The sequence below is a fragment of the Apodemus sylvaticus genome, chromosome 17, assembly GCF_947179515.1.
Source record: "Apodemus sylvaticus chromosome 17, mApoSyl1.1, whole genome shotgun sequence".
NCBI lineage: Eukaryota > Metazoa > Chordata > Mammalia > Rodentia > Muridae > Apodemus > Apodemus sylvaticus.
The window spans coordinates 27,581,018-27,602,716 of NC_067488.1; the positions used below are offsets into that span (position 1 = coordinate 27,581,018).

At 49.5% G+C, this 21,699-nt stretch overlaps 1 protein-coding gene across 11 annotated transcripts in view; it reads right to left on the reverse strand.

Moving 5' to 3' along the window:
• Positions 1 to 21,699, reverse strand: part of Mtss1 (MTSS I-BAR domain containing 1) — a 138,550-nt gene that overhangs the window by 22,598 nt on the left and 94,253 nt on the right. For all 11 annotated transcript variants that reach the window (XM_052161626.1, XM_052161623.1, XM_052161627.1 and 8 more), the window contains 3 exons: positions 10,019 to 10,103; positions 8,694 to 8,785; positions 6,931 to 7,005 (listed from right to left, as the gene is read on the reverse strand). In XM_052161626.1, coding sequence (XP_052017586.1) covers positions 6,931 to 7,005; positions 8,694 to 8,785; positions 10,019 to 10,103 — 252 coding nt within the window. The remainder of the gene's footprint in view (positions 1 to 6,930; positions 7,006 to 8,693; positions 8,786 to 10,018; positions 10,104 to 21,699) is intronic.

Consider the following 21,699-nt stretch of genomic DNA (forward strand, 5'->3'; position numbering starts at 1 on the left):
AAAGTTTCTAGGTCATCTAAAACTAATTAATGGTCGCTTTTCTCCTTTTCGACCTGTATTTGTGTCATAAGGCACCAACTGGCCAGATACCTTAACTCCTGATCCACCCACCCCATCTCCCAAGTGCTGCAAACTGAAGTGTGTACCACCATGCCATCCCCCAGGACGGCACGGCTAGGCATCAGCCATAGTGGTCAACACCTACCAGACACCCATTAGGTATAAGGAAACGGCATCGGAATGCACGCCAAGCCCAGATTTCAGCTACAGACTCCCCTGTGCCCGCTCGACCACCCCATCCTTGTGAACAGCTCACCCACCCACCCCTCTTCTCAGTTCCACCGTCACAGGCTTGCTAGGTGTTACTGCCTCTTCCTGGAAGCCCAGACAATTCCTTCTCCACACACAGACACCTCCTCCACAGCAGGCTGGACCACTGACAGCAGTTTGAAGGACGTTACATCGTTGTAGTTTCTTAAAGAATAACACATACTCAACTTGGTATTCACCCCAGTTTCTAGCACAAAGCTTTGAACACCCTAGGAGATTCCCAAATGGCAGGTGATGTGGGAACGGGGTGTAAGGAAGAGGGCCTAAACTCTGAGCTCAGACTGAGGGGCCGACGGCCAGAAAAAGCAGCTACTTCATTAGAAGGCTGGAGCACTCGGCTCTAACCCTCACCTCAGGTAAGGGGTGGGGGTGCTGGAGAATGAGGTCAGTCAACAATTCTCTCTCCCACCTACATTACCAAGTTTCCCTAAACTTCCACACAAACCCTTGGGACAGTCTTAGCGTGGGAATGTATTGAGAAGCCAGGAGACGACCCAGAGGTGTTGCGTCCACTCTCTTACCAACCCCAGCCCCACCCATTTTCCTCCTCACTTAGGAAAGGAACATTTGTTTCTCCACAGTCAACTACCGGAAGTGTATAGTATCTCTCTGTGGGTAACTGCCCCATTCAGCAGCACCTGGTCTTTCCTTGTCTCTATGCCCACAGACACCGTGACTGATACACAGAGCTCTGTGGCTTTGTCTAGGGACCTGTCCGCAAAAGACAGGGGACTACCAGGGGCTGCAGAGATGTCCCCACTGACTACGTGAGCAGAATCTCAGAACGCAAAGTCAGAAGGGCGTGTGGTTTTCATTCCTTCATTCATTCCAAACTTACTTCATATCAATTCAAACAAATAAAGTACAGCTTGCCCCATGCACTGATCACACTTTGATGGTCAATCAAGAGATCCATGTGCTATGATTCAGTTCATGGAAATACCCAGAAGAGGTGGCGCCCCCCAGAGACCGAAAGCGGGAGAGTGCCAGACACGGGTGGCAGAGAGGTGACAATGCAAAGGAAGGGGGTGTCTGTGGGACGGATGGAACTGTCCTGAAATTAGACAGTGGGAGTTGGCTATGCAGCACTGTGAATATATAAGTCACTGAGAGTGATAATCTAAAATGATAACTACAGTACATAAGTTTTTACTGTTGTAAGCCCAAAATATGGCTTTCTTCTTTCCAAAGGTTAACAAAAAATCTGTTTGCTCTATGATTCCATAGTCATAATACTGAGACCAGGAAGGGATTATCTTTTTTTTAAATTAGGGAATGGCTGGCCCAACCACCCTGTAAGATAACAGAGGCAAGACTGTGCCGTCAACAAGAGGTGGCCACCCAAGCCCCACCTGACAAAGGAGACCCCGGGGATGGTGACTGTAGGTGACCGAGTCCAATGGAAATACTTCATGGGAGCTCAGAGAACAGTAGGACACGCCAGCAAGACAGCCACAAGGGCAGGGCACGTTTCCAAGATGGAACCCAAAGCGACTGGCTGTTTAGTCTCTTGATCACCACAGTAGGGTTCACCTTCGACTGAGAAAATCACTTTGAGAATTGAATGTAAAGATATTAAGCCTTAGAAAGGAAGCATTTGGGCAGGAGAGATAGCTCAGTGGTTAAGAGCACTGACTGTTCTTCTGAAGGTCCTGAGTTCAAATCCCAGCAACCGCATGGTGGCTCACAACCATGAGATCTGACGCCCTCTTCTGGTGTGACTTAAGACAGCACATATAATAATAAATAAATCTTTGGGCCGGAGCGAGTGGGGCTGAGTGAGCGGAATTTGAGTGAGCAGTGGTCCTGAGTTCAGTTTCCAGTAGTCACATGATGGCTCCCAGCCATCTGTACAGCTACCGTGCACTCATATACATAAAACAAATAAATCTTTTTTTTAAAAAAAGCATTTTACAAACTGCCAAAGTAAGAAATCCTTCTGCTTTTGTTCTTGCTGTTGAGATGACTAGTTTTAGAAGAGTTGTATTGTTTATATAGACAAAGGTGGATTCTGTAAGCTTAACGGTACCAAGTCTGACTTGAGAATCCAACTGAGGTGGTATTTAGTATCATGTTTGTTTTGCATATAATCAACAAATATGTTCATATCTACTCAGGTATGTATACATAGGGATAAAAACATATTGACTTCCTGTGCAAGTGTGCATTTAAAGCACATGGTATTTTCTTTATCCCAGAACCTAGTACTGACTTATGAACACAAAGCAGCTCACAGAATGTGGTGCTGACAGTGTCAGTGGCCAATTGCTTAAGCGAGAAAATGATTAAAGTGTGCGTGCACACAGACACAGACACATAGACACACGCACGCATGCACACGCTTTCCTTAAAATTATGGAAAACTAAACAAGTACAAGTGATCATTCTGAGTCAGCAGGAAAATGCGAAGAGCTAGCGTAGGTCGGAACAACAGTGAAAAGCCCGCAGTAAGGACCACGCCGTCCCCAGCCACCGGAGATTTGGGAAGTACACTTACCCTGAGCGTCCACTGGCAAGGGCGCACCGTGAGCACGGGCAGGACACACATTTGACACAGAAAGGAAAACATAAGGTCAAACCGGTATCTGAGCTGTGCCCGCCTAACCTTTTGCTCATGACCGGTTTATTATTATTAAGTAATAATAAGCCGTCTAGCCGCCTATTTAAAGAGCTACACTAGCTTGTCAGCCTTCTTTCTCAAGTTAAGTCCCTGACAAACCTTTAGTGGTTTCAGATGGAAACAGGACTCACCATAACTCAATCTTTAATTTTACTCTTACTGTTTTACAGTGCTGACTGAGGGCTACACCCAGAGCCTTGCCTATACTAGCTAACTGCCCTCCTACTGAACTACATTCTGAAACCGATTTTTAATTCTCTCTTTTAATTTTAATTTTACTTTTAAAATTAAAAAAAAATGTGTGGATATAGCTAAGCTGCCAAAAAAAATCCTGCCTGCATGTGGGTTTGACTCAGACACAGACACAGACACAGACACACACACGAACATATAAGCAATGATGATAATATGAAAGATAGTCATGAGGAGTTAAGGACACTGGCTTCACACAGTGACATGTCAGAAGTAGGCAGGCAGTTTAAAGCACCCCGTTTCTGTTTTTTGTTTTTGGTTTTTTTTTTTTTTTTTTGGTTTTTTTTTTTTTTTTTTTTTTTTTTTTTTTGGTTTTTTTCAAGACAGGGTTTCTCTGTGTAGCCCTGGCTGTCCTGGAACTCACTCTGTAGACCAGGCTGGCCTCGAACTCAGAGATCTGCCTGCCTCTGCCTCTCAGAGTGCTGGGATTACAGGCATGCACCACCACCTCCCCGCAAGCACCCCGTTTCTGATCCCGTTACTTCACAGTTGGGAACCCAAAGACTTGAGCAGGAAGGAAGTATGTCCCAGTAACCCCACTCGGAGGTCAAGCCCCCTGTGGTAGCTCCACATCACCTCTCCCGCTTCCTGTGACTGTCTCCTCCACTTTGTATGAACGCTGGCTCTGCCCTATGCCCTTGACCCAGCACTTAGAGTAGAACTTCTCTGAGGCGAGGGCCCAGCTACCTCTCTCTCTGTCCCTGACTCCTAGCTTCGTGAGCACTGCCTTGGAGAATGAGAAGGCTCGGTCCATTTATCCACAGTTGGGGCAGATTCTGGGTCCATGTAAAATGATGCTGGAATAAACCTAACCGGAGACAAAGCACTTAGAACCTCTGTGACAGAAATACCAACGTACGTTTAGATCACTAACCATCGAGTTCTCCAGTAAAGAGAGTCGAATGTAAAACAATGTGGTAAATGATTATGTTTGTGGAATAACAAGTAGGACATATAAGATGTTTACAAGCCACACACTGTATGAAGTGTCGGCCTCTGCCAAAGACAGGGCAAGCGAGCGCCAGGCTGATCTGCACAAAGGCGTCTGGATTCTTCTAATGGTACAAGAGAAGACTGACCAGATTGCAGATCGATTTCTGAAAAACAGGCAACGCAAAGCTGTCTGTCACACTGGAGAGCGCCCAACGTGACCCTGGCTGTGTGAGTCAGGCTCGGGTCTCATGGGACACAGTGATCCGAGTGACATCCATCTGCCCCAGCTCACTAATATCTCAAGCAGAGCTAAGGAGCACGCCACTTGAAGTATGTGGGCAATCTCAACTCAGCCAAGTTTTCTACCAGAATGCGAAACTCCATCTAAGCAGAACCCCAAATAACTCTCAGATTTCCCTTAAACAAGGAAGGGCCCTCCCATCCCAGTCTCTGATCGGACACCTGCTAGGTGAGCACCCCAAGATCCTGACAGAGTGATGACCCTGAGTCTTCTGGAAGGCTGTACTACCCCAATCAGACAACAGTACATCTAAAAATACACTTAGATACGTGAGGGGGGAAATGATAAAGAGATCAAACTTGTGTTTTGATTGTCCCTTTAACTCGAAAATCACCCAGAATGCTGCAAGCAGCTGGACCAGGTTCTAAGGGTCCCAGCACAGGATCTAGAAAGAGGACATGGGTAGAACTTAAAAGGCAGTCCCTTCAGAACCCCATGATCAGAGGCTCCACTTCCTCAGCCTTAGGCCCAAACACCCCAAGAAACCTCGACATCCGATGCCAATTATCCCCAAGTCCCAAGTCCAGGAGCATTTCATGATTGGTGCAGCCCAGCATCCTGAGTCCCGAGTCATCCTCTGTGGCCTGGATGTACAGCCCATTAGTGTCTAGGCAGCCTGCACCGGCAACCAGGCAGGTCTAATTGCCACATCTCCCTTTAATGGCGCACTGTGACCAAGCCATCAGGCTGCACCCCAAGGTCCAAATTCTGCTAATTGGACAATGCCGGGGACTTTGAGTGGCAGGAGAAACCCTCTTACCTCTATGTAGGGCTTAGATAAAATGGGTGGTCTCTATATCCAGAGACTTGAGGCCTCCGACAAGAGCTGGGGGGCGTCAGCTACTTTCCCATGTGTCCTGGCACCTGGCCCGCCCCTCAAGCCCGTATCACTCCTCATGCAGAACTGCCCAGATGTCCACCAGGCAGACAGTCCGAGCTTCCAAGGGGCCTCAGACTGATTGACTATGGTAACTTCATTCACAACATTTTCTTATAGCCCCACAAGGAGAATGCAAGCGCTAAGCCCTATGACTCATCAGATGCTAGCTCCCAGGCGGCCTCATGAGAGAGACCGTGAAGTAGCGATACAAGCCCCTCAACATATATCCCAGAGAGACTGCAGAGCCAAGGAGGGCAGAAGAGTTTAGTGTCTCTGAAAACAGTACTGTAGCCATCTTGAAATGGCACAGGGCATTTGTAAAAACTGAAGGGAAGGGACCATTTTTTTAAAAAATTCGAAGTCTCTAAACTTTGTCTGCCATTTCCACAGTTCTCCACCATCTCACGTCTTAAAATATGTTTTCTTTTCATTCCAAACAATCACTGCTTGTTGAGGAAGGGGAAATTGGAGGCTGGGGCGCTCTCCCTACAAACGTTGCTTTGAACAAACTTTAAGGTCGTTATCACCCATAAAACAGCCTGACCGAAGAACCCCATTTTATCAGTTGAGATACAGCAAATTAAGGGGTGGGGGTGGGCTGGAGAGCTGGCTCAGTGGTTAAGAGCACTGGCTGCTCTTTCAGAGGACCTGGGTTCAATTCCCAGCAACCACATGGTGGCTCACAACTGTAACTCCTGTTCCAGGGGATTCCATACCAGCGCGCGCGCGCGCGCGCACACACACACACACACACACACACACATCCACCCATGCAATCAGAATACCAATGTACATAAAATAAAAATAAATATATATTCTTTTAAAAAGCTAACAAGAATTGCTGCTTTCTTCTACTCAAGGGAGATTTTCCCACATTTTCAGAATCCAGGAAATGTTACAAATGCTTGCAATGTGAGGAACTGGAGACAGGTAGGGAGGAGACAGCGTCCACTGACCTGGTGTGTGAATCTTTGGTGGTGAATCCTTGCACGCCACCCTCATGAACACATTAAAAATCCCCTAGGCGGCAAAGACTATGACTCTAGGCTCCACCACAGCCACCTCTCACACACTCGGAGACTGCAGAGAGCCTGCATCACAGCTCCTCTGCACGAGCGCAGGGATTCCGTGAGCGTTTTCTATTATTATTATAAAGTATAGCCTATGAGAACCTGTCCAGTTTTGAAGACAGACTTAACCAAGGGCTTAACACGCCTCCGTGTCCTGCACTTTAAGAACTTAAGTGCAGGGACTGAAAAGATGGCTCAGCAGTTACGAGCACTGGCTGCCCTTCCAGAGGTCCTGAGTTCAAATACCAGTACTGACACGGCAGCTTACAACTGTCTATAACTGCAGTTCCAGGGCCTCTAATGCCTTCTTCTGGTCTCCATGGATACACAGGGTGCACAGGTGTACGTGAAGGCAAGACACCAATACACATAAAATAACAAAAAGAAACCATCAAAGCAGGTAGGCGGGGCTCGCTCCCCCAGGCCCTCCTTCTAAGAGGCCTCGGAATCTAAGAGGCACTGCTGCTGGCTCAGAGACCTCACACATCTGCACACTTTCGCTTACTCTGAGTCACAGTATCAACGAAGCAGACTCTTGGGTTACCTTTTTTCGCCTTCTTCTGCAGTTTCAAGGTGTCAGAGGACTTCTTTTTTATCTCTTGGCGAGCTTTCTTATATTCTAAGAGAAAGCAGAATATTAAATAATTTTACCAGTCTGCTCAGTCTTTATCCTAGAAAGGATACTCTCACACACCCTGAAAATAACCTACTGTAAATATACACCCGATAAAAGTCACAGTGACATTTCACAACAAAGGAGCTGTTTGCATGACACACAGCCTTTCCCTGTCCTGCCGACGCCAAGAAAATATGCCACCAGGAATTGTTTTAATGAAAAGAAAAATCACTATATATCTGTTAGAATTTGGGGAAGACCATCACTGCCAATGTTACCTACTTTGCCAAAGCTCTGGGGGTAGATAACCATCACATAGTTCTAGTTTCTTTCCCCAAATGAAACTATGGCTGGGCACGTGCAGTGAGCCTCAGGGGACGTCAAGCAATGGTTGGATTAAACTCAGTGGGAATATAAGTTCTACAAATGTGCATACATCCTTGATGGGTCCTGAAAAAGCTTAAGACTTAGATACTGTTTCAAACACCTGTGCTAGAAGCCAGCCTGGAAATACGGGGCAGCAAACAGAAAGCATTAGCTGCTTTTCCAGAGCGACCCGGGTTCAAGACCCAGCACCTACCTACATGGCAGCTCACAACCGAAACTCCTCAGTGCACACAGCCTTCATGATTTTACAACATTCTTTTGTCAAAATGCTCTCCTGGAGCTCCCTGAAGTTCTCTAGGAGCACGGTGCCTCGCAAGAAGGAATGCATGCCCACTAGAGACTACATTCAACTAGACATCTAACATCATGATGAATTGATGTATTTGGTGCATAAGTCAAGGAATGCAGGGGAGTTCGATCACTCTGGGTGCCTGGACATGAAGAATGAATGATGCCAAGTCCCCAGTGTGTCAGCTTCTAGGAATGGGGGTGGGGGGAATCTTCATTGTCACATCTAAAGTAAGCACAATCAGCTGTCCCCAGGACCAGAAGGTGGCCATCCCAGGAGCCATCTTACATGGTACACCCACACGCCTCGAACACAGGCTGTCTTCTTCCCTGAGACCTTTGCTATGTCATGTCTTGTCATAGGGCCTCTTCGTCCCGGTATTAGCAGATAACACACCTACCTTTCTATACATCCCACAACACCCAGCAGGTAAAGACCCTCAGAAGTAGCTGCTGTCTGTTAACTCAGCACTTGGAAGGCTGAGGCAGGAGGATCATTTGAGGTCAGGAGTTCAAGAGCTGCCTAGGCAGTGTAGGCCTCATTTCAAAGCCAACCCACCAATGAGCCAGAATGACCAACACAAGGCACAGATGTTATTATGTCCCCGTCCCACAGGTCTGCGTGACAGGACTAACACCCCATCGCTTGACAGTGACCAGCGCTCTGTTTATATCATGGGGGTAAACAGGCCTTTGAAATGTTCTCAAATGCCTTAAGTATGCATGTTTAGCACTGAACCCACAACTACAATATGTATTAATTTCAGTGACCAAAAACCCACTGAGCAGGCAGAGGTCAGGAGCTCGGCAGCATTGCAGGGCGACACACAGTACTCACTCTCGCAACGGGGACACTAGGGACCCTCCTCCCCCGAAACTGAAATACCCACAGGGCAAGGAGAGACAGAGAGGGCTCCGAGCTGCTTTGGTGACAGGGCTACGGCAGTGGTGCCAGGCCTGTGGCACCTGCTGCGGTGACACCCACAGCCACCGAGCTCCAGGGCCCTTGCTGTTACCTTTTGCGTGGTCCTTGTCTAGCTGGTTGGCCACTTTCTTCCATTCCTCCATTTGTTCTTGCAGTGGGTTTATCAGGCAATCAATCAAAGCACTTTGGCCGGAAGATAAAGAAAGGGAGAGATTAAGCAGGTGCTTCCTGATCTCCAGACACACACTCCACCAATTCCGGCACTTCAGGAATGGAGCAGAAGGATCTGCAGTTTGAAGTCAGCCTGGATTATCCGGCAAAACGCTCCAAAGGATTTACACTTAGTGGTCAAGACACACTTAAACCGTTTCCTTGAAACAAGTAAAGGCAGCATAATGAGCCACCGTTGGCTCGGAAGTGCCCGCTTCAGAATGAACCGCCTTGGTCTCAGGATACTTTTGATGACTATTAAGGAAATATAAGGCTGGGTGTGTATACCATTAATCACAGAAACTGAAAATGTAGATGCAGGGTGCTGTGAATTCCAAGCTACCCTGGTCCACACACTGAGTTGTAGGCCAGCCAGAGTTATCTACTGAGACCCTGTCTTAAAAAAAAATTAAATATAGAAACCACATAACTGCCAAGCTGGAGTAACCTCTCTCCTTGTTTACTGTGCTGTCTTCCAGCCACGTTACAGGAAACTGGGGTAACCCCTCAGGCCTCACGATGGACAGAGCCATCGGAGCTTAACGTTTGCCTTCTAAAATCCAGGAAGTGGGGAAAGCATTAATATCTTTTTTTAAAGACTCCGGGATGCTGTCAGGTACTGGGGACCTGATGTTATAAAGACGTAGTAACTGAGTAACCTGGACGAGGAGAAAGATGAGAGAGACCGGGAACACTCTTAAGCTGCAAGTGCCAGTTTCTAATTGGTGGCAGGGAGGAGATGTGCAGGTGTGCCCCTGAGCGCTACGCAAGCCCCTCTGAGAAAGGGATGGCAGCGCAATTCTGCTGATGGGCTTGGGACACAAGGGCCACCAAGTCACTGAGCCAGCTGTTGCCATCCCACTGTATTCTGGGTGCCTAATAACTGGGAGACAGCTCTGAGGTACCTACCACTCCCTCTTGGAGGCTCTGTAATCAGCCTGGGGGGCAGGGCAGCGGGGCAGGCGGCTCTCATTCCTGTGAGGAGGGAGCCTCATCTGTGTGTACACATCGCCACAACGGGTAGGCGGTCAGGAGACCCGTGAGGGGCGTGTGAGTGATCTGAAGGCGAGAGCAGGCTCCTGAGAGCCCAGGCTAGACCAATGGCTCTTCGCTGCGACCCAGTACTAGACCCAACCCTAGCACACAGCAGTTTATCGCTGCATCCCTAACCTAACCCTCTGCGATAGGGCGGGGGACGCTCCTCACCTGGAGAACTGCCTCAGCTTGGTCTCGATGCTCCGGTGCCGCATGCACATTCTGGTGAGCGCTGAGCCAATCTCCCGGGTACCGCCTGGAAAAGCAGAAGAGGCCCGGATGAGGAGTGGGGGCTGAGCAGGAAACCAAGACCAAACACGGCCGGGTCTCACCGCGCCGTCGCAGAGCCTAAGACACGGCCTTCAGAACGTCTCATGCACGCGGTGCTTATACTAACACACGGGTGTGAATGGATGTCGAGTGGTATATTTGCCTATTTCCTACACTGAGGTGGCTCTCACTATAATCATACGTGATGTTTCCTAGTCTGAGATTCTCCGTTCATTTTGTACTATTGGTTGTGAGTCAGAAATCAAGGCCAGTGACCTGAATTCAACACGTGGTAGAGGAAAGAGAAAGGATTCCTAGAGATTGTTGTCTCACACACACACACACACACACACACACACACACACAAATATTGCTCATGAAAGATGACCAAAATCCCCCACCCAATCACCTAAATGACCCTCAAGGCTGTTTTGGAATAGCTAAGGGCCACTGTGGTCCGTGCAACTGTACAGCGATATGAAGTCATGGTTATGTCGTCATTGCACACTGGTGACCAAGATCTCTGAGGTCAGCAAGTTTGGGAGAGAACTACAGCATGTTTCCATTTTCCCGAGAGTCCTGTCGTGCCTTCCTTTCAGGAGCACTGCACCCACCCTTCCCACTTAGTTTTTAAGGACGTCTGATCCTCCCCGCTTCTGGAAAAACCCCTGAATCAGAATTTACTGGGCTGTGTGGAGAATGAGTTGTAACCTCCGATGAGAACTGTGGAAGGACCCGGGAAGGCACAGCCGATGGTGTTAGGAAAACACAAGCGTATGGCTTGTGAAACCTGGGGAAGTGTCAAATAGAACACTATTTTCTAACCAACAAGAGAAAGCCACAGGAACTTATGACAGTTTTAACCAAATGACCAGGGTGGGGAGGGGAATTCCTCTTATGAAAATGCATGACATTACACGTGTACACCCATGACACTACACATGTTATATGTGTCTGTTGGTCCAGTGCCCCTCATTGTCCATTTCATTCTGCCGGCTATGAGCTCTCTACAAGCAAATGACAGTAACACAGTAACACTAAGTAACACAGTGCCTACTAAGTGGCAGTGGTTCAGCTGAGCATGGTGGCACAGTCATTTACTCACAGCACTGGGAGGCAGAGGCAAGTGCTTCAAAGCCACCCCAGCTGCTGTGAGTTCAAAGCCACCCCAGCTGCTTGAGTTCAAAGCCAGCTGGGGCTAACCAAATCTGAATGAATGAATGAACGAACGAACGAATGAATGAATAAATAGCATTTCCACTTGGGAGGCAGAAGCCAACAGATCCTGTGACCTGCAGGCTAGCCTGGTCTACACAGCAAGCTCTGGACCTACCAGGAAGACATAGTGATACTCTTACGCACGCACGCACGCACGCACAGCTACATTTCCAGGGAGCTCACCCAGTCCTCTCAGTCAGCGACATCTAGGTCTGCACCCACACGGTCAGTCGCAGGATCCCCATCCTATACTCAAGACTTGAGGACTGAAAATTACCTTCAGATTTTCCCAGAAGAATAAAACTCACACTTTCCTGCTAACCATTGCTGTAGAAGCTGGAGCAAAAAGCAACCGTGATCCCAAGGCTGGTTTGGCATCTAAGTGGTGCCTTTAGGAGCTGAGGATGGAGGTCGGGCAGGAAAGTACCTGCCTAGCAGTTACGAAGCCATTTGGACTCTGAAACTACCATAGTAGCACATACCTATAATCCTCGCACTCAGAGGATAGATGCTAGAAAGTCAGAAATTAAAGTCGTTTTCAACGATATGGCAAGTTCAAGTCCAGCACTGGATACATGCAAAAGAAAAGAAACCAAACCAAAACTTTACCTCACATTCTACAGTGTTTGTGCCCTCCCAGGCATCACCACCAGAGGGCGCTATTCTCACACGCGCCATCTGTCTTCCCATCTGCCTGTTTTGGGGGTGGTTAGTGTTTGTGAACAAAGGTGAGGAATGAGGAAGGCTTTACCCCCAGGAAAAGACCTCTTTTCCCTGAGCCTTCATCTGATTAAAAGTTAATAACGTGGCTACACAGGATATTGGCCTACTTATTCCCTGCTGCCAGGAAGGTAAACTAACGCTTTCCTAGGGGAGGAAATCAGTAGCAGCTATCAAGAAATGCCCTAAAAATAGCATCCTCTCCCGGACCCAGCAACTCTTAACACTAAGAATTTAACCTGAGGAAATAATGAAGAAAAATGGCGAATCCTTTCCTGGGAGGACAATGATTGAAATGTTTACAACCTCAAAAATCCCATTATAATGATCTAGTTAAATGAACCATGGGGCACAGACACCCAAGCGAAGAAGTCACAGCTATTTAAAAATAGAATTATGTGTCACTTGGGTGCTGCTTGGTGCGTCTAAGTACTTTTCCCATATTAAATCAGTCAATCCTCACAATATCCTCAGTCGAGTTGACAGCACTGCTGTGCCCGCTTTGTAGACAGGAGGACCTCTGCCCAAGGGTACGGGGTTAGTGCATGCAGCTCAAACAGGCTGAGTCGTCCAGGTTTGCGCATTCAGCCACAGTGAGCTGTGTGATACTTCATATAGAAAAAGAAAGAAAAGAAAAGATGGCAGGGCCCAGAGGACCCTAACGCCCTCATCTATGGGCAGCATGCGTGGTGACGTTCATTCAGCCAGCCAGCTCTCAGAGTTTGGTTCTTGAGTCTAGACTACTACTTGGTGCTGAATGACTGGACGGACAGTCCTGGCAAAGCCAGTGCCAAGAGCTGGGTGATGTGATTCTATTTAACTCGGGACTAACATCCACGTCCACGTCCACGCCCACGAGGCAGAATCAGGGACTGGAAGGGATCGTGCTGACTGATGCTCAGGCCCTGCACTCCGTTTCTCTGTCCTATTATTCCAGTGCCTTCCTGATCACTTCCACGGATGTAACTCATCCCCAGGGAGGGCCTTCCAGAAGCGGCCGAGCTGTGGGCCGGTCCCGCGCAGTTTCTGAACACAATGCCTATGCCCGCCACTGTGCCTCGGCGCAGGGAGTCACAGAAAGGACAGGAAATGGAGACACATAAAGAAAACTTCCCACGGGCAGCATCTGTGTAGGTGGCGTAGGGGCAGGAGGTAGATGACGGTCCCTGTGGACCCCATAACCCAGTGCTGTTGAGCCTGGCGTGCATGCCTCACCCTAAAAATAGATCTAGCTGTTTAAGTGCTTAGCAACCGCTGATGCTTTCCTGACCTTTGCTAGGACTTTAAAAAAAAAAACAACACCTCAGCAGGTTTGTATTGGAGGAAACTGGCCGGAGCTGACATCTGCAAGAGGGCCAATCTGACAATGGGAGGATTTAAGGAATCACAGAGGGCTGGTTTAGGCGCCTGGTCACCCTGCAAGAGTGGACAAGACTTCTTGAATGAGGGAATATTTATTATTTGGAGGCTGGACCAACAATCCATTCCCCCCACCCCCACTTTATTCCTTAGGGATACGTGCGTGTACACAAGAGGTTTACATAAGTATCTTCCTCAATCTGTTGGGTCTTTTTTTATTAATTTTTCACATAAGGTCTCTCATTTAACTAGGAGGCTGGTTAGTGAGCTTCAGGGCTTCTTGCCCTCAGAGATGATTACAAGCATGTGATACCACACCCACAACAGAGCAAGGCAGTCACACACTCAAGCACAAATCATCTCTGTCTCTCTTGTCTCTCTCTCTCTCTCTCTCTCTCTCTCTCTCTCTCTCTCTCACACACACACACACACACACACACACACACACACAGAGCAACCCTAGGAAGCAGGCACCTTCAATGCACCTCAGCTGGACTGGCTACTAAGTCACACAGCAGCTGAACAGAACAGCCAAGACCCAAACCCTGCTTTGTTTGACTGCTATCAGAAGCCTTCTTCCTGCTCTGACAAGCTGCAAACATCCCCAACCGAGGACAAAGAGGAGCATTTAGCGTCACAGACAGAATACAAATTGTTTATGACTTCTTCTCAGAGGGTGGGAAGGAAGCCTGGAGGGCAGAGGCCGTGAGCCACAGTTCCTTCCTCCACACAGCAGCCCGGTGGCTAAGGCCACGCGAAAGGTGGTGTCTATCAAGTGGCACCGTCGCATGCCTCCAAGCTGCCTCACTTGCAGGTGGCTGCAACCCCAGCACAGCAGGGGCTGTATGGGCAGGAGGCCTGGGCTGCAGTGTGGGCAGGTGGCAGGCAAAGACTGAAAGCCGGTTTGTCAGGCTGGATTCTGCAGCGAGGCTGGGAAGAGCTGAGGAATAGATTAGGAACTGCTCTGGCCAGAGTGTGCAGTAAGTTACAGTGCGCTGTGGCTCTCCTGCCAGAGGCTCCTGCAGTCGGAAGGCTAATTAGGAACCTGCTAGCCAGGACAATAATAGTCTCTGGAACCCGCCAGAAGCAGGGCTCAATCCAGAGGGCACAATCTCTCCCCTCTGGACTGGATAGTTGTTTACAGCTCATAGCAGCCTCCCCACCCTCCTTTAAGACATCATATTTTGTAGCCTAGGCTAGACTCATGTTTGCTAAGTAATCTAGGGTGAGCTTGAACTCCTAATCTTCCTGCATCCATTTCCCAAACGCTGGGATGACAGGCCCGTGTGAAGGCATCAGCATGGGAACCACACCCAAGGCCTTCCTGTGTTCTAAGCATCCCCAGGTCTAAATGGTCATGTTAATGCCCCGAGCATTAGGGGATGTTTCACAGCACCCCTGGGCTCTCCGTGAGATGCCAAGTGCACTTGTCCGTCTCCCCCACGACAACCTGAAGCATCCCTCCCACAGTCTGTCATCACCGCAGCAGCCACGAAAGCCAGTAAGCCAGCAGCACCGCCAGCTGCAAAAGAACGGAAGTGGGAGGTAACTTGCATCTGGCCATGAAGCAGACAATCCTCTTGGCATTAAAGAACCAGCGGCCTAAAAGCGCGTGAGCAACATTCTCTGCTGCTTATGTGTGTGGGACAAAATGTCGGGGAAGACCAAATAATCAGGAAAGCGACACAGGAGTCCATGGTAGGCAGGATCTACGTGAGAAGAGACTCACCTTCCTGAAGTTGGAAAACATCTATTCTAGGACTCAAAATCTTGGATGGGGGTTGGGGGTGGGGGTAAGACAGGTTCCAGCCACTCTGAGTCAGGGACACTTAGCTAGCAAGTTACAGTCAGCCCCAAAGTGTGCCTCTGAGGATCTAGAGCCTGGGCCAGAACAGGGGACCCATCACACAGGTGGACTTGCATCCTTGGCACTACATTTAAAAAGATCTCAGAGATGGCCACCACGCAGCCCACGTACATCAAACCCGAGTGTGAGGCCACCTGCAACATACCTCACCAGAAACAGTTCCCCAAATCTGCTTCATCTAAGCCAAAATGTACCTGGTTGAGGTAAACCATGCCCGTCCCCCAAGGACCTCCAGGAGTTCGGGGATTTCTTAGAAGCGCCGCCCCTCCCCGCCCCGCCCCGCCCCGCCCCCATCCTTGCCAAGTCCTTTGCCAAGTCCTTGAGTGACCTCTAAGTCCCATGGCCACAGGATTTCTGAAGTATTTCTTCACATGCTTGATCCCCAGTCTCTGCACTAATTCCCGCCATCTTTTAGGCTAAGCTAGAGGATTAACTCAGAAGTACAAGGAGCCCGGGGGCCAAGGGTCAGACTTGTTTCAATTCAAATGCTGACAGTTGTATTCTTTAAAACAAAGGCGTTATGCTGACTACTGCTGTTTCAATGATATTCAAACTCCCTCATACGCTAATATCAGCTATAACTTCTAATTTGTGTTTCTTGCAGAACATTTTGGACAACGTAGACTTTTACAACTTTTCTGTGGCTCCCTGGTAAGTTCCCTGCGCTTGGACACACGCGTGTGCAACAGAACCTGGGGCTTCCATGGGTGCGCCTCACGCGTGCTTTCGGAGCTCTCTACTGCTCAGTTCTCCCTCAGCTCCAACTATCCCCCTTCAACCAGCACCTCACGCGTACTGTGATGACAACTGTTTCCAAAGGGAACTTGATTTAACTATTATGTCTTTCTGAATTTATCCTCTGGAAGAAACAAATCTTGATCTTGACACCATCTTCCCAAGACGTCTGAATCTTGCACGTCAGCTGCTGAACAACAGTCGTGCAACTGGCACACACAGGTTTGCGAGTTTGGGACGATGCTCTGTGGAGCCTGCAGCCCAGGTGTGGGAAGCTGAGACACGTTTGCAAAGCCCCGGCTTTGAGTGCACGAAAGGCGGCAACTGTGTATTTTCTAGAGAGTAAGGAGTGGCAGCCATATGGGGCCAATTATGCAGAGCCGGCCAAGTCCTCTGAAGGAGGAAGACAGGGCAGTTAGCTCTGGTCAGGCTGCTGCATGTCCGTTACAAGGCACCAGCCAACCCGGAAGCAGCCTAGCTACCCCTGCGTGTGATATTTCTCTTCTCCAAGGAGCTGGGAAACCTGGGCGTCGAGGAAGGGAAATGTATGGGGTTGGTTGCCGAGAAGTCATTCCTTCAGGCCACATTATCTGCCCTGTCCACTGGGAAAGATGCCCTGACAGCCATCCACTCCCAGAGACTGTCCAAAGCTCTCATGGTCAACCTGCCCCAGACCACCGTTAACCCTTCTGCCCCACCCTCCGACCCACAGGCAGCGGCCCTCACCGGCCCTGTGAGAATCCCGGCTCTGTATCTCCTTGTCAGTTCATTTTTATATTGCAGAGCCCCAAGCGATTACATCATCAGCTTCCTCCCAGCCAACAAGGATTAGGGAAGCTCCTACTGAAATGAATGCTGAGACCGTCGTGGGACACACGGGCCACTCAGGTCCAGCAATGGCCTGGCGGGCTGTGATATTCTGGTCTCTCTCTCTCACACACACAAGCCCATTTCTCAGAGAGCACCAAAGACTCCACATTTCAAAGTATCCCATCACCTCAGCAGCAGCCGCAAGTTTTGCCTAGCGATGCATGACAGAGGCTACCATCAGTTCATCAGTTGCCACTCTGGAGGGCGTGGCTGGGGACACCGTCTGCCACCGGAGGGGATGGAGGGGATGGCCGGAGTCGGGCTCTCGCCTCTGCTGAAACACCTCTGAGCACACACCCACACACTCATGCACAGACGTGCATAAACTCTTAAGACCAAGGGCCACACTCGACCCTGAGGCTGGGAGTCCTCGCCCCGGTCTCCTGGTCTCCTTTGGGTGTCTCTCACCCTGGGATGAAGGAGGGTTTTGAGGGAGAGTAAGGGAGAACGGAGCGAGACAGCAAGCCTGACCTCTAATAGCGGAAAGGGAGCTCCCTCCTCGCGCCTGTAGCAAGGGAAGAGCTGCTCGGCCTACAGACTGAGCGCAAGCAGCAAGATCTCAAGGCAGAAAGATAATGGATGACAGGGCTGAGAACAATGGCGTCCAAGCAGAGGCTCTCTAAGGGCTACTCTGGCCCAGTCAAACCTCAGCGGGTGTCCGCACACCTGCCAGAGGCTCTATAAAGCACCTTTGATGACCTCCGATCAAAGCTAGGTGACTCTCTCCTGCCTGAGGTTGTGGGGCAGCTCCTGGTGTCCAGGCGGTTTCTATACTTGGGGAAACTACTCTGGCTTCCTATCGGGGGTCAGCATTTTTATTAAAGGTCTGGGTGTCCACTTGTGATATTCTGAGCAACCGAGCAGCAAGCGGTTTCTTCGGGATTCACCCGAGCTTCGGCTTTTATCGCCGTGATGGCTAGAAGCAAAACCGGGAGAATCCGGGTCAGCTGGTACCCTTGATTCCCGGAAGGAGAAAGGAAGAAAGATCCGGCTTCCAGTATTCCACATTATCATACAGATCCTCCACCTCAGGCGAGGCTCCCCTCAGCAGAGGCAGGCCCCCATGAGTCGCTGCAGAGCGCCCAATGCCCAGGTCAGCCCTGACAATGGCTTTAAAACCATGCGAGTTCTTCCCCTATATACAGCTATACTCTAGAATGTTCCTGCAACAAACAGAGTCTGTCACCAAGGAAACGACCTCCTAAGACATGTAGCTGTGTCTTTTAACTTACGGAGTAAGGCTTCTTAGGTCAAAACTGAAAGAAAAAAAAAAAAGAAAAAAGAAAAAAACAAACAAACAAAAAACAAAACCCCTTAAAACAAGTTTTCAAAAATAAATCATTACAGCCCCTCACACAGGAACTGCTATTTCCTCTTGACCACAATGGACTCCTAAGGAGCTGTTTCAACCTTCAAGGAAGAGAGACACTTATAGAATTTCCTGTTTTTTTATTTTTAAAAAAAGAAAAAAATGTATTCAGCAACTGTACACAGCTGAGGGTGGATGAAGAACCCAGCTGGTGGCCGGGGACACCAGAACTGTGCGCTCAGCACACGAGGAATGGGCACGTGCCATTTCTTGAAAATGGTGGGCCCCCACCCAGGCTGGAAGATCCTGCAAGCTATCATCAGACGACAACTGTTCAGTCAGTCCCCCACTTCAGCGTGTCTCCCACTTCACAACTTTTCGGAAAACAAAACCACATAGTCCCACCACCATCTGGCGCCTTCAGACCAACAGGCACGAGATTTTGGCACGTGTGGTACTCGTAGTCACCAAAGACCAATATTTCGCTTTCTTTGTTACAGTTGAAAAGCAACGAGAGAACGGTTTTACCGGAACCATGGGCACGTTCACACTGTGGAAAACCAGGACAGGAGCAAACAAGATATAGGGCTGCCTCCCCGGTGGAAGACCCCGAGAACATCTCCAAGAAGTGCAGCAGGCTCGCCAACATTTGCTCCCACAGCCATGGTCGGCCTCTGCCACCTGGGCACAGAGAAAGGCTCCTCCTGGAGCCAGGGAAGGGAGACTGGAGGACGCCCACTCGGCCAACGAAGCAGATGTGGCCCGATGGATGAACCACATGTCATTCTCCTAGCTGCCAAAATGTAACTGTCGGGGAGGCTGCAGTAGCCGGCTCTGGGTTTATCTCCCGGGCAGCCCTCTTGGCGTGGCTAGATCAGATCATTTAGAAGGTAGCTGGAGATTGAAACGCGAGTTTGGAAGTCGTGACTACTTCAAACATCCACACCCAGTGACAGCATGGGCCCTTGAACCTACCCATCGGGTGACATTTGTGTGCTCCAGGCTGAAAGCCACTGCTTGTTTAAGGGGCCTCTGTACACCCGGAACTAGGTTTTTTTCCCTCTCGCCTAGCTTACTAGAATTGCTGTCTCCTGAGTGTTTGCAATGTGACAGTCTCTGGAGGAGGAGATGGGGGAGGAGGAAGTACAACTTAGGACTTAGGAGCAGGAGAGACTGCCAGGCCCTAAGAGCAAGTACTGACCTTACAGACCTGAGGTCAGTTCCTAGCACCCATATCTGGTGGCTCACAACTGCCTATAACTCGACCTCCAGGGGACCTTCTGGCCTCCAAGATCACCTGCACTTACACACACACACACACACACACACACACACACACACAAGAATACAAAAATAAAAATTATGAAAAATAAAAATCCTTTTAAAATGTTTTTGTTCAGTGATTTAGAGCTTATCAAGTTTAAGGCGGATCCACCACAGAGGTTCAAAAAATCCAACCTCCAGTTCCTAAAATGTCTCCTAACACTTGGCGGCTGGTCCTTTTCTAGGGTCCCGCCCCCTTCTTCTCCTCCTCTCCTCCTCTTGTCCTCTTGTGTCTCACTGGGCAACCTATTCTAACAGGATGCAAATCCAGGATTGATTTAAAACCGGATATCTAGCGCTCCACCATCAGTTATGGGCTAGGAAGCTGACAGGAGCTCTGAGACTGGGGGACAGGCGGAGTGGACTGCTGTTCTGAGAGGAAGCACAAGCAGACTGACATACGAACAGCCTGGGCTGCTCTGTCAAGGTCACGGCTTAACCCCGTGACAAGTTGGGTCTGATTTACGGCCACTGTGGGGTGTACAGAGTGGCTGCACGCAGCTGTACTGTCAGAGAGTCTTACTGCTTCCTGCCTCCGCCCTGGGGAAAGGCTAGGGTCTAGGCAAAGAGTCTACTCACCTGGACTGATTGTTTATTTGTCTTTTAAAGTCAAACACATACAAAAATCAAGGATGACAAAAAAAATCAAGGTTGTTGGTTAATTATCACCAGGTGGTAATGGACAACCCGGTGACACACCAGGGCTTGGGTGGCTGGAGGGCAGGTCTGCACAGATGTGGGAACAGCACAAGGCTGCTTGCCCTGGGCTTGCAGTCCAAGCACTGAAGTCAGGGAACAGTATGCAGAAAGTTTACAGGTCCTCTGCAGTCAGGGGGACGAGGGCATTTGAGGGTCAGTATTTCTAACCAGCTCTCCAATGCTGGCGACTTGCCGCTGGGCCGTAACCACACTGTGACGGGAGGGGCCAGAGTACGATGTCAGCCCATAGGTTCCGCCAATTCTGAGAACCCTAGAGATGTGTGCAGGTGCACCAGACGCCCTAGCTCCAGAGAAGAAACACAGCAAAGGTGACTGATTACCAGGCTGGGATCCAGGACACATGCGGTTGGCTGCAGGGCAAGGCCTTCGCTCCTCAGCCTGGCTTTGGTGTCCCAGCCCAAACACTACAAGAACTCTCAGCAGGGTGCCCTCCTACCAAAGGGTGAATTTATAACTCTGGCTCAGAGAAAACAAGCCTGGGGTACCAGACTCTGCCTGTCAGCTGTCCCATCGCATTCCTTCAGTGGTCTTTAGAGGGCTGCAGAGGTGGGGCTGTTCTACCCCCACCCTCACCCCCCACTGCTGCCGAGCAGAGAATTAGCTCAAGGGCCTCTGGCACTTCTACATAATGTGGGAAGATGGAGGAAAAGGTGCACAGTGACTTTTCTTGCTGTTATAATCAACAGATTATTGTTGTATCTAACAGATGCAACTAAAGGGAGGGAGGCTTTAATTGTGCTCGGGTACTGGGTCCAGTGTGGCAAGGAAATGGTGTCTACCAAAGCCTGAGGCAGCTGGCCACACCGCCTAATATGGAGACTGGATGAACACCAGTGCGTGGCTTGCTTTTTTTCTTTTCTTCTTACAGTTAGGGTGAATCTTCTCTCTGAAATTTACCTACACAAGAGGCTCCCTCAAAGATAAGCCCAGAGACTGGTCTCGGGGTGATTCTAGAGTTTCCATCGATTCGGTCGAGTTGACAGCGTTAACATCACCGGAGGAAGGTGTGAATTCATGATTCGGGGCTGGTGGATGGTCTGCACATTTCCTCTCAGGCATCACATTCTTACTGTCACATTCATCATGTCGTCCTGGACTTCCTGCTCCGTGGGCCCATGTCCTCCGTCACACAGGGACCTCCTATGGAGAGCAAACACTTCCAAGTCTTCCTTGAATGCTGAGTGTCTAGCAAGGTGTATGGTCTGGGAGGAAGGCGCAGTAGGTCTTTGCAAATGGAGGAGAAACAGGAGAGTGTGTGTGTGGGGGGGAGGGGGATTAGCTACATGGAAAACAGATGTTCCCAGCATTCTGACAGCTGGGATGGAAGAGAGCCACTAGAAAGAGTAATGAACACAGGTTAGACTCACCCATGAGACCCTTCTGTCTGCTTGTAGGAAGACCAAGGGATGAAGGATTTCAAGACCCTAAGGCTGTAAGCTGTGGCTCTGAGAGTAAAGGTCT